The sequence below is a fragment of the Siphateles boraxobius genome, unplaced genomic scaffold (assembly GCF_051911475.1).
Source record: "Siphateles boraxobius isolate OS27281-9 unplaced genomic scaffold, OSU_SipBor_1 2, whole genome shotgun sequence".
Lineage (NCBI taxonomy): Eukaryota > Metazoa > Chordata > Actinopteri > Cypriniformes > Leuciscidae > Siphateles > Siphateles boraxobius.
In genome coordinates, this window is record NW_027508810.1 from 15,926,066 (window position 1) to 15,939,566 (window position 13,501).

The 13,501-nt window shown below is 41.1% G+C and overlaps 1 protein-coding gene across 6 annotated transcripts in view; it reads right to left on the reverse strand.

Annotated features, from left to right (window-relative positions):
- Window positions 1-13,501, reverse strand: part of sorbs2b (sorbin and SH3 domain containing 2b) — a 78,735-nt gene that overhangs the window by 32,939 nt on the left and 32,295 nt on the right. For 5 of the 6 annotated variants that reach the window (XM_077236059.1, XM_077236061.1, XM_077236060.1 and 2 more), the window contains 5 exons: window positions 12,900-13,175; window positions 6,641-6,991; window positions 5,207-5,348; window positions 2,239-2,387; window positions 437-503 (listed from right to left, as the gene is read on the reverse strand). In XM_077236059.1, the coding sequence (XP_077092174.1) occupies window positions 437-503; window positions 2,239-2,387; window positions 5,207-5,348; window positions 6,641-6,991; window positions 12,900-13,175 (985 nt within the window). The remainder of the gene's footprint in view (window positions 1-436; window positions 504-2,238; window positions 2,388-5,206; window positions 5,349-6,640; window positions 6,992-12,899; window positions 13,176-13,501) is intronic. The other variant, XM_077236062.1, reaches the window with a different exon arrangement.

The following is a 13,501-nucleotide window of genomic DNA, read 5'->3' on the forward strand; positions in this document are numbered from 1 at the left end:
ATGTTTTATAGAACAATGACCTCTTACATGTCAAAAATCAAGGAAAATTGTATTTCTCAGTTTATGACCCCTTTAAAAATCACAATAGCAATGAGAAAAGTGTTCTGTATATCCCTTGCATTCATAAAACAAAATAGTATCTGTTTATGTCGATACATTTTAAATGTACACAATAACACAATCTTTAATCCTGTTTAGTTTGCAAAAAAAATCTTTAAATTCTTATGTTGCATACATGCTCTAAGAATAGCTTTTAAAAATGTATAATAAAATACGTTAGTATGTCAGTGTATGACTAGAACATTCCTTCTAACAACCACATAATACGCTTGTTCTAATTAGGGCTTTTTAAGACTTCTTTAATTACATTTATAGGACATGCAAGGTATAACATTTTAAAGTAAAATGTAGGTAAACACACAAGATCCAGTCTTACCTGATTTAGGCACCACATGAATCTGTTTGAACATGGTCTTGTACCAATCTTTTGGCCTGTCAACAGTCTAAAACAATACACAAAACAAACGTTTTTAGATTACAGGCATTCCCAGTCCTTACAGATTAAGATTCCAAGGTCCAAAACATAGTTTAGAAAACAAATAGCAACCCGAATGTGCTCTATGACCTTGAATACAAAACTCGGGATGCAAAAGCCTCCTATAAAAATGCTGATGCAACTGGCCTCTCTATGTTACGCTGAGAGAGACACATCACTGTCTGCTGGTCTATCAATGATGCTGAGCACAGCTGCCCGTTTCCCTGGGGCTAAATAAAACTCAGTGTGGGAAAATGCAATTTAGCGCACAAATCAAAACAGCCAGTCCCATGTGACCAGAGACCGATTGAAGATTAATTCTGGAATTAACAATTACAGGTAAGCACTTCCTAAAATTTCCCCAGAGCTAATATAGAGTCAGACAAGTTTTATCAAAATTAATGCAACCCTTTTAGGCAAACATGTTTTTATATATATATATATATATATATATATATATAGTATTATTATTATTATTATAAAAATGTCACATTAAAACGTTCTTATAAACTTTACCATGTATTATCATATGTGTTACTTTTCAAATGCCTTATCATAGATTACAGATTTATATTGTTGTGTTCTTGTACCAGACCCAAATTTCAATTATAACTGTGAAAATATTTATGAATTCATACATTAAAATATACTTACACAAAATAATCTATTTTCTGTTAAAATTACCCCGATGAAATAAATTATACCAAAATGTATTTGAAATGCATTTATTTTATGTTAAGTATACTGTATTTATGTACTTAATATAAATACCCTGCAATTTACTGTTGGTATACTAAATTGATATACTTAAAGTCTGCTAAATTGGAACAACTAATTTTGTACTTAGTGCACTTTAGTTATCCGTAAATAGTGCTGAGGTCCAACTAAAGATTAACTTACTGTAAGTACTGGTATATTTAAATGTGCTAAAGTGGAACTATTGCAAGTATACTTTAGCTACACTTTAAATATCTTGCATTTAAAGACTGCTATTACAGAGATCATACTATTCTTACTAATAGTGATATTAAAACACATTTTAGGCATAATATTAAGAAATGTGCATTGTGCAATAAAGAAAGTCTAAGGGATATGTTAGTAAATATGTTAACCGATTTGTAGTATACTTAGTATGAAATAAATATATTTTAAATACATTTTGGTATAGTTTTTTTTCACTAGGGTACTTTTAATAAATTTACAAATATCATTAACAGAATATTTTTATTGTGCATTATCTGCAATTAAAGTGTAATTTTGTTTAAAAAAAAAATATATATATATACACATATTTGTGTGTATTCACGATACATAAAATACAAGCTAAACAAGGATTATATCGATTCTAAGACGCACAGCATAATATGGGGTTACACTTTATTTATCATTAGTGTATTAGTAGACTATTAGTAGACTGTTAGGTTACGGCTAGGTGTTAGGGTTCAGGTTAGTAGAATAGTTTTTTTTGTTATTTTATATTAGTTGTAAAGTTACTTAAAATAGAATGTCTGTTGAGGAACCATTAAAATAAAGTGTTAGCAGATATTAATCATACAGTCTACTTCTACTCTAATGAGAGTTAGATGACGTGTGGTTGCAAAGGTACTTAAAGGAACTAGAGTTAGTAGATATAATAATAATAAAAAATAAAGATAACAAATATGGAAACAAAAGATTAACATCCCAGAACAGCATTCACTCACCGTCCGTATGGAAACGGGAATCCCGGACTCATCCACAGGACTGATGCCAGTATATTGCGAAGCTTTCCCTGTTGTTTCTTTCCTGTCAGTATGTGGTGCTCGTGCAGGAGGATCCACGTTGCGGTAGATTGGGGTGCTAGACTCAGAGGCTGATGGGAGGAAGACAGGGTCAAGTTGGGGTGAGTGAGTTTTTAGTAATTCCCATGGAACTAACCAACATTCCCATGTTCGTAACTGTGAAATACAGCCAGGTCAGGGATGCAGTGCACACTGTAATTCCAAATCAGGAGAAAGAATCCATAAATATGTTGATTCCAGTATTTCAGCATAGAATATTAAACATAGAATAGAAAGCAGCTCTACACACAGTCCGACACGTACAGGCATCCAGACTGAAGCCTTTTGGGGGAAAAACAGCAAAATGCGCTCTGCAAAACAAAGGCCAGCCCCACGCATACAGACGCTCTAATCCCAGTGTCTCAGCTCCTCCCTCACCCCAACTGCTCCGTCGCTCAGATTTGAGCTTAATCCCCAGCATTTGCCACTTGGGATTAGACAGATCACAGCAGCACGCTCAGAGCAGACCAGTCCAGATACGCTTAGTGCCACATGGCCAGTAAACAACACTACAGTCAGGTCACGCTTTCTTACTCATTAGTACTTCCTTAGAGTCTGGCACATCAACAGTGATTTATCAGAGATCCCTTTTACAGCTGTATTGCAATGCTTATGAGATACACTTGGCAGTACAGCTGTTTCCAGGATAGGTGGATGGTAGGAATTACTTAAACATCAACAACAGCCATTCTGGAATATATCTATTTGTACGGTTCTGCTACACCATGTCTTTGACTAATTATTAAAGCCATGTTCACAAATTATGCTACTTATTAGGGCTGGGTATAAACAAAAATTTCCTGATTTAATTTGTTTCTGATTCACAAACTCTTGATTCAATTTTGATTCACTTCATTAGGGTATATTTCAGTTACAATCTTAATTTTGCTAACATAAGAAATACATTTTCTCACTCACAGGTCAGTGTTTCAGACTGATTAAAACTAGTAATGAGTCTTATTGAAAAGTTTACTTTAGGAATCAGCCATAAACAAAACAAAAATATATAGGAATATACTGCAAGATAAAAAATGTGATGTAATACATTTCCATATATGGCAAACTAGTATGTTTTAATACATGGTAACACTTTATTTTGATGGTCCACTTTAGACATTCTATTGACTATATGTAATGTTGCACCCCCTTGACTTATACTGAGAGAAAAGACCAAGTATATTTGGCCTGTACTTGTACTCAAGTACACTTTTAAGTATATCTCGATCAAAAGATCAAGTATTCAAAGTATACTTGGCTTGTAGTTGTGTTAACTCTTTTGATCGAGTAGCCTATTAAATATACTTGTTCTACATAGTTTTTCATATGAAGTCTTATGAAATTTTGTGTAGGCTAGTCCACTGGTAGTGCACATAGGAATTTACTTTAATTCTACTTTACTCTTTCCCCACCATTGAATTAATTTTCCAGCTATCCATGTTTTCACTGTTATACGGTAGAGGGCGATGTGACACATCTTCTAGTACAGAATCTCCGGATCAAAACACAGGAGAAGAAGAAGATGAAACAAGTGATAGAAGAGTGCTCACTCAAATGTAAAATAATGTGATCATCAAACATTGAACAGCGTGTAAATCAAAACTGCTTAATGTTTCCAAATGAAATTTCGTTCTGAATCTGATCAAGGCATAGTCTTTTGTTTAAAATGTTGCCTTTCTTTATGAAACTTACCTACATTCAAATGTTGATAAAAAGTATGCATGTAGTACATGTTTTAATAATAAAATATTTTTCAAATTAGTTAAAGTACAGTTAAAGGTATTTTTCAAGTATAAAAAATAATATATACACTTGAACAAAGTATACTGCAAGTGCAGAAATAATATATAAATAGTAAAACTATACGTATAATGTTATGTTCACTTAAAGAAAACTTACAAGTATACTTGCAGTATAAATGACTAAACTAATAGTTTACTGAGAGTACACTTCAGTGTGTATTTTCATAAACTAAAACATGTATTAAAATAATAAACATCTAGTATACTTATAAGTTCACTTGTAGTACAGATGCATTACAAATGAGAAACCTAGCAGTGTACTTAGTTTACTACTGTTACACTTATAGTACACTTAAACATATACTTCTATATACTATAAGTGGGCCAATTTAGTCCCAAGCACTATTGAAATAGTACACTTACAAGTTTACTACAAGTACACATTGATATTAGTAAACATACTACATAAAGTATACTTAAACATATACTTGAACATTACTTAAGTATACTTCATAAAATTAACTTGAAGTATACTTTTTCGTAACACTCTGCTTAATATCTGCTAAACACTTTATTTTGATGGTCCCCAACAGTTATTCTACTGACTATAAGTAACTTTGTAAGTACATGCCAACTTATGTGAATCTAACTCTAATTAAACCTCAAAATGGCCACTAATACTAAACTAATACTCTCATGAGAATTAGTTGACATGTAGGTGCAACATTACTCATGGTCAACAGAATGTCTAAAGGGGACCATCAAAATAAAGTGAAACCCAATGTACTGCAATATACTGTATGAATGAACCATGTATGGCTATATATTGATACATATAAAATGAGAGTCAGCTCATGACAGTAATTTGTTTATGAATCAGACTGCTCTGATCATGGTTGGTCACAAACTGACCTATAACTTATATATCAATGTTGGGGAGAAAATTGTTCAGATTGTATATATTTAATATGGTTATATAACCTGTGGCTGTGGTAAAATTTGCTACAAACTGAGATGCAATTTACCAGTTTCTTTGTTCTTACAAATGATGAAATCAATAATGAAAAGAGTACAAGAGCACAGGGAAGTGTTTGATTAACTTCAGTACTCACCAGTGGTTCTAACGTGCTGCATGGCTGTAATACTAGGACTCAGTGAAGGAGGAGGGGGGTATGTTAAGGGAGAGAAGGGTCTTTGGAGGTGACTACGAGGACTTGCTGGTACAGTCAGACCCCCGTTCACAGTCATCTGGCCCTGTATAACACAACACAGAGACACTGTTAATTGAAGAACCTTTAGGCATAATGCATTACAATGAGATCGAACTATTATGCCACAGATGACATCTGTTAGCCTAAATAAAATTGACAGAGGATAAAGAACAGAACACGGAAAACAAAATCACCAAAGACTTGTGGATTGACTAGTAAAATAAGCAAACAAAATACAGTGCCCACAAACAGGGAAGATATTCAAAGGGGGTGGGGGGCAGTGGGTTTTAGAATTTGGAATTAATTATTTCCAGGAAATAGTTAGTATTAAGTGTTAGTATACAAAAAGAGATTCCACAGGAGCAGTACAAGAAGTCCCAACTAAACCATGTTCTCCCACACCTAAAATCTTTGACAAAGACATAGTGTGACAAAGACAAACTGAGCATTGACACAACATCAAGACAATCTGAATTGCAAAAGGTGTTAGAGACGACCCTTGAGATCACTGATGCAGAGTTGATGTGAATCTAGAGCAGAGGTGATGTTAGTATTTTTATAATCCCACAGAAAAAATGCAGAATACACCTAATCTGAACACAGGACAAGTGATATTGGTGTCTGTTAAACTAGCCCCAAAAACGCAGAGAAATGGGACCAAATTAGAAACAATTGACAACAAGTTTGAACAGAGCAAGTAGAAATGAGCTAAAGGAGTTTTCAAATGGATAAGAGAGGGAAAAAGAACAGAAAATTCTTGAAAAAGGGTGAGACAGTAACAATAAATATTGTTCAAAGTTTTGGGTTGGTAAAATTTGTTAATGTTTTTCGAAAGTCTCAAGAAAATGCACACCAAGGCTGTATCTGATTAAAAATACAGTAAAAATACAATTTAAAATCACTGTTTTATATTGTAATATATTTTTAAAATGCAAATTATTCCTGTGATGGCAAAGCTGAATTTTCAGCATTCAGTCTTTAGTGTTCCATGATCCTTCAGAAATCATTCTAATATGCTGATTTAAGGCTCAATAAACATTTATTATTATTATTATTATTATTATCAATGCTGAAAAAAAGTAATGCTTTTTAATTTTTATGAAAACTGAGATACATTTCTTTCAAGATTCTTTGAGTGGAAAGTTCAAAGTATTTATTTGAAACAGAAATATTTTGTAACATTATAAATGTCTTTACTGTCACTTTTGATCAACTTCCTTGCATCCTTGCTACAAAAAAAAGCAAAAATGGAAGTAGGAATATTTATAAATACTGAAAAAGAAAGAAACAGTAAGACAGACATGACAGAGTTTTGAACTGCCGGTGAATAGTTACATTAGTGGTGCTAGCTGCAGGGAAGTGTAACCACATGTTGTCTGTGACCGCACTCATCTGGCTAAGGGTTGGAGAAGGGGTACGAGAGCCACTCTCTGGGCCAAGTCCACACGCCCTCAACTCCTCCAACACTGCTGTGGATGCTTCGCTCTGAGTGCGGGAAGAGCAGCGGCTCTGCCCCAGTGGAGGCTCCGAGCCGGGAGAGGGAGGGCCTGGAGAAGGGGTCTCTGGGTGAAGGTCAGGTGCTCTGGAGCTGATGAAATCGAGGGAGAATCTGAGCCGATTAGGGGGTGAGTGTGAGGTCAGTGCTGTTCCAGGATAGGTTTGTTTAAGAAGGACTGGTACCTCAGACTGAATGACAGAGAAGAGAGTGGCACAGATGAGACTCAGCAGTTGGCACAGCGCGTGTGAGAGATGAAGTGATGTGATGCAGCGAATGGCTGTGCGTTAGAGAGGATGGAGGGGTTACAGATCAAAATGTTATTCCAATGTTGCATTAATGCATAAGGCTAACAGAAGTTTAAAACCTCATCAAGATCACAATGAGGTGACAACCAATTCTAAGCTTTTAAAGTCACATTTGTATTGCAGAAAATATATACATGTATATACAAAATAAATAACAAAACATTGAAATGCCATGGAAAATGTCATATTCAAATTATTCGTATGTATATATATATATATATATATATCACAAGTAATGCATTGCATAATCAAATTACTTTTTTTTAAGTAACTAGTAAAGGAACGCATTACTTTTAACTTAGGTTATTGAGTTAGGCTAAGTTATTGACTTACATCTCTTGTGTCCCTATGTTAAGAGAAATCTAAAGTAAGTGCAGATGCGTTGTGTGTGCTGTGTAAACATGATGGATATTTTAGTTCTAGACTTAATACATTTACTCATCTTGCATAAAAATAAATTCAGTATTCCTCAAAATGAATAAAAACAGTCCAAATGCAAACTGAGAAAATTACGCAACCCTGCAATAATTAAATAAGTTCAATTAGACAAATAGACTTTATGTATTTAAATTCACTTTATTAACCGGTGTCTTTGCTGCTGCCCTTTGATGATTAAATTAAAACATACTAAAAAGTAAAATGACTTCAGATAAACTTCACATTTGTGTTTAATTTTTTATTGCTGAAGTAAGAGTGTTGAAGTTCCCTTTCGAAGGGAACTCAACAATACGTCAACGACGCTATGGGGAACGCCTCAGGCGTGACAGGTGTCTGAAATCACTATCAAATCACGTCAATCATATTGACCGGCGACAGCCCGTGAATCATTAGCGTGAATGATTAACGTGCGACCTGGAAGTATAAAGGGGCGCCTTGCAAACATGACAAATCATCTCATCGTCTTCAGGGACTGTCTGTTTGAAAACGCTACTCAATGAAACGGTAAGAAAATGAAATGTACAGCACACGAGTGTGTTTTTTTCCTGCCTGGGAGAAGAGCGCGCACGAGGGGTTCTCGAGGGAATCCTCTGTGTGAACTGTGAGCGTTTTTCTCTTAAAACGCTCCGCTCTCGTCTGGCCCTCTTCTCGAGTGAAGGGGGTTCAACGTCTGGTCCGCGTGGTCCCGCTCGTGCCGAGGCAGAGCGGCGACTTGCATCATGGGCTTCCAGATAGAGCTCATCGATCATCTTGAGAGTCCTGTAAACCTCTCAAATGATTCGACGGCTGACGAGGGCGAACTGCAGGCACCAATGGTTTCCTGCAGTTGCTGCTCTTCAGGACGAGCAGGAGATGGCTGAGGAGGTTTATAATCAGGTAGATCCTGAACCCTCTCAGCCACCCTGCCCCGTGTATGCAGACCTGGTGGATGTTGTGGAGCGCGCCGCCAACAGGCTGTAGCTGCCATGGCGACGCGCTAGAGGAGAGACCGCTCGCGGTAGGCTTGGCGATCGGTTTCTCCCCTGCCATACACACCAGCTCAGGTGAGCCTTCCATTCCTTCCTGATCTTCACACGGAGATCGAGAGGGCATGGAAGAGCCCATACTCTGCCAGTATTCACCGACATCAGCGGGTTAATTTCGCTGATGTTGAGGGGGTCGCAGAGCATGGGTATGTGTCGATGCCGCCCATTTGACGAGTCGTTTGCGAACTATCTCGTGTCTGGGCAGGCGTCGACACTGAGAGCTCCAACCCTGCCATCCAAACCGCTAAAGTCAACAGCACGTTTGAATGGCAGAGCATACACGACAGCGGTTCAGGCTGGTGCTTCCCTGCACACTATGGCGGTGCTGCAGGCATATCAGGCCGACCTGCTGCAGGATCCTGCATACCGCTGAGATCCGGTTCCACACCCAGGCAGGCGGGAGGGCCTGGCCCTTCACGGTCCGAGGACCGTAGACAGGGCCAGAGAGCCAGTGTCGCCTCTCGTGCGCCCCCTCCGTGGAGGAACAGGGCGCAGAAGAGGCGTGACTCCCGCAAGAAGAGGGATCTGAGGGAGGTTATCCAGCACAAGCGCACACAGTGTCGCTGATGGATAATCTCCCCGGAGGGCTTCATTAAAAAGAAATCCAGCCCTCTCCTCTCTTCTGACTCCCCAGACGTTCATTACATCAGGCCTGGGGCTGGGCCTATGATAAGAACGATGTTCCAATGGCCCGCCTAGGCTTGGCTAGTAGAAACGCCTCTTTCAGGCATGTAAAGTGGTGGACCCCAGGGTCATAAAGAACTATCTGGCGAGTCTTCACTCCGCACGCCGCAGGTGAGCTGACTGGTCTTTTAAGAGTAATTTTTTGTGAATTAAAATTCCGAGATGTATCTCTCTACAGACCTCGTTCCCTGTATAGAGCTATGGGGTCATGTCAAGGTAATAAGGTAAGAGAAGTTTCCTGGATCATTAGGGCCCTGAAGTTCCCCGTTAGGTGGCCAGAACGAGAACTATGTTAGCCTTCGGGCTGTTAGCCACCTCAGGGTAGAGTAGTTGGTCTCTCTCTTAGAATTTTTTACTTAGAGTGTTGACTGACGCTAGAGCTTCAGATAGATCTTATGTCCGGCCCACGGGTCCGTTGACTTCTTCCTGAGTATTTCGCCCCTTGAGCTCTGTTTGGGTTTCATTAGGCTGAGCGATTCTGCAGCCCTTTGTATGGAATAATACAGACTATATTCTTTAGTAAGGCTGTGGCTCCTCCGAGCCCTCAGATTGATCTATGCTTGCAGGCTGGCCCTCACCAGGGCCGCCTCTGTAGCTGGCCTAGGCTGTGCCAGGGATATTAGAGGCGCTCTGCTAAAAGTTTTAGCATTTCTTCCTCTGACCCTTCACTGTGTGAATGTTGGTTTCTAGCATCCCTGTATAAACAGCCTCCTCCCGTGGGAGTCGTTAGGCCAAGGCCCGCCCCCTTCTCTGCATTCTGGGGTGACTAGAGTAATGCAGCGTGGTGCTGAGGATGGTTTGTAAGGACATGGTAGGCCTCAAACAGGCCTCCGTGGTATATATGTCTTTATTGAGCAGGGTTAGGCCGTCTTTCGCTTCACGAAGAAGACTGGGTTTCCTGCCCGACCCTGCCATGCAGAACTGGCCAATGGATTTAGGCCGCCAGTTTAGGCTTCACTCACCTCGCTGAGCTACTGCTCGAGCGCTAGGTTGTAGGTGGTTGGCTTTCATTCAAGCCCCACTCCCCTAGGTTGGGCACAGATACATTTCTGTCACCCCTAGAGCCGCTGGCAGGCCCGCACCCTGATAACCTCAGGGTGAGGTGTGAGTATTCCCCTGTGATACAGGGTAGGTCTGAGCACTTCACTCCTAGTTCTGTTTTATCCCACCTCGCACCACTATGGCTCGGGTCGAGTATGAAGTAAGCTTCACTTCTTCTTTGGTCGAAGTACGCTCCCCTGAAGCCAGAGCATTGCCCTGAGCTGACGCCCATGCATAGATGGTAGGCCCCTGGGGCCTCCGTTGAGGCAGAGTGGCGTATGTTGTACTCCCCTTGTTTTAAGGGTGCTAGCTTTCTTGCGGAGTACACTGCCATGGGCAATGTGATTAGGCACCAGGATGCTGTAGGCGGCCATTAGGTAGTAGGCCTCAGCAGGCCTCCTTGATTGGACAGCCCCCCAGAGGGCACTGTAGGCCAGCTCACTTTACGTGGCTGGCCTTGGTGGTTCGGGCAGTTGACTCACTGATGGGTAGTAGGCCTTAAACAGGCCTCCTCCAGTAGCGCTATAAGGTATGTCCCACAATGTTGGGACTCACCTTATAGCGCTACTGGAAGCCCATTAGTGAATTATGCTGTGTAGTATGGTTTCCAACAGTGTACTTTATGGCAGAATATGACTTGCTATTAGCTAGTAGGCCCGACCAGGCCTCCCTGATAGGCGAGTCCCCAGCTGGCTGGCCTTAGCAGGCCACCTTATACTTTCACCCGGACTCAGGGCTCAAAGCTACCAGTGAGTTCCCACAGATAGTGGTGACCAGGTGGTAGGCCTCACCAGGCCTCCCTGAAGGTGAGCTCCCCACATACTGTGGTTGTAAGGTAGCAGGCCTCTCTTGGCCTCCCTAAAGGATCAGGTAGTAGGCCTCTCCGGGCCTCCCTGTAACGCTCCCTAGTGGTGCTGGGTTTATGAAGCTAGTGGTCTCTTGCTATCAGTTTCAGCTAGCCTTAATAGGCAGCTGCTGAAGGCGAGCTTGCGCCCTGGCTCGCTAAAGTGTTCATTCTCTGCTAAAGTTGCCCTCCCGGAACCTTTTCTGCCTACAGCCTGGTTTGCCTATCAGGCAGACCTTGTGCTCCCCTCATGAGGGTCTCTTTGAGCATGCGGCTGCCTGAGTCTGGTCAGACGGTCGTAGGCCTCTCGTGAGGCCTCCCAGTTAGATCAGCCCTTAGGCCTTCACAGGCCTCCTCAGTGTTTTGAAACACAGACACTGGGTTGATCCGTGGATCGAGTAGAGAAACTCCCCTCGCTGGCAAGGGTCGGAAAGCACTATGCTGAGTCATACTCTCCGGGATATCCCGTCTCTGAGATCCGGGCCGAGTGGTTCACTGCCAGCTTCGCAGTCCCTCGGGTTGGATGCCTTACTTAAGGCATTTGTCCAGAGGCTCTGTCTTCAGACAGACAGGATTTGGCCAGACTAAGTGTCTATGTACTGGCGCCAGGTCAGGCCGTCCTGGTGGCATTTCGGGGCAGAGTACGTTCCCCTGAATAGTGACTGGCTGGGGTTCCCTTGGGTTCCCTGGCCACATTCCCTAGAAGGGACCCCTTCTAATTGGAAGCTGAGGTTCCAGGCCCGGAGCCGGCCCAGGTAGACCTTTCATTTAACCATGTTTATGAAGGTTTTTCTGTGAGGCTGTAGCTTGGGCTATGACCGTAGGGAATGCTGTCACTGACAGCCCAGTGTGACCTGAGGGTGAGTGGTTCTAGCGTTTCATTTGAAGTTGCTGGTTCTGACAGTTGTCACTGCCACTTGGCATGCACTCCCCTTAGCATGGCGGCGTTGGTATATCGTTCCCCATAGCGTCGTTGACGTATTGTTGAGTTCCCTTCGAAAGGGAACGTCTCAGGTTACGACTGTAACCTATGTTCCCTGAGAACAGGGAACGAGACAATACGTCTCCCTGCCATGCCGCGGGGCTTGCCTACCGTACAGTCCCTTCAGACGATAAGGTGATTTGTCATGTTTGCAAGGCGCCCCTTTATACTTCCAGGTCGCACGTTAATCATTCACGCTAATGATTCACGGGCTGTCGCCGGTCAATATGATTGACGTGATTTGATAGTGATTTCAGACACCTGTCACGCCTGAGGCGTTCCCCATAGCGTCGTTGACGTATTGTCTCGTTCCCTGTTCTCAGGGAACATAGGTTACAGTCGTAACCTGAGACGTTTCTTCTCCTCGTCCTATTCATCTGCGATTTAGAATGAACCGCCCACTTTCAATTCTTTAAAGGTTAGATTTTTGCAAATTTTTTGAATGAAAGTTCAAAAGGATAAACAATGCATATTTATTTTTTACTGCCATTTTTGATTATATTTACCAGGGGTGTCATTAATTCTGACCACCGCTGTACATATACATATCAAAAAATATAAATAATACATTTTGTTAAAAAATACAGTAATATTGTGAAATCGTATTCAATTTAAAATAAACTTTTTTTATGATTTGAATATATAATGACAGGAACCTGAATATTCTTCAGCAAAATGAAGAGACTGCATTAGTTAAGTTAGCTAAAACACAGCATGGCGTAGGGGAGGGTGTTATTAAGCTAATGCATATGTGATTACGAAATTCGTGACATATACCACTAGAGGGGCTGCAGATGGCAGTGGAGGGCAGGGGCGTGAGTGGCTATCCGGGAGGTCCATCCTTTCAGGAGGGGTAGGGGGTCTTAAAGACAGTGCCTGTGAGCGCCATCCTGATATTTGTGGCATAGGGTTAATGCGAATGGAGAGGGAAGCTACGTGTCTCTCCAGCTCCCTAGATGAAGGGTGCAAGTAGGACTGTCCTGCTTGTGAAGAGTATGAGATTTGGTCCTCTGTGGACAGCAGTATGTGGGAATGGACACTATGCTCTTGTGCCTGATTAAGGAGAGTGGGAAGTAGGATATAAGAGCCCAGGTCAGATACTGTTGTTCTGTGGTGGTTCTCGCATTGAAAAAGGGTGTGGATGTGGTTGCCTTGGAGAATAATCTTACTGAGATAAACAGTTGATTGGTATAGTAAGGACCTGTATAAGGCGGTAAAATTCTGCTGTATTACCATCAGCAGGGCACAACTTGTGTGACAATGAGAAAACAAACATATTACACATACAGATGAGATTGGATTAAATGATATTATAATTCATAAATTCTCTGTAGCTGGAAAGGAAATTGAGATAGATAGATAGATAGATAGATAGATAG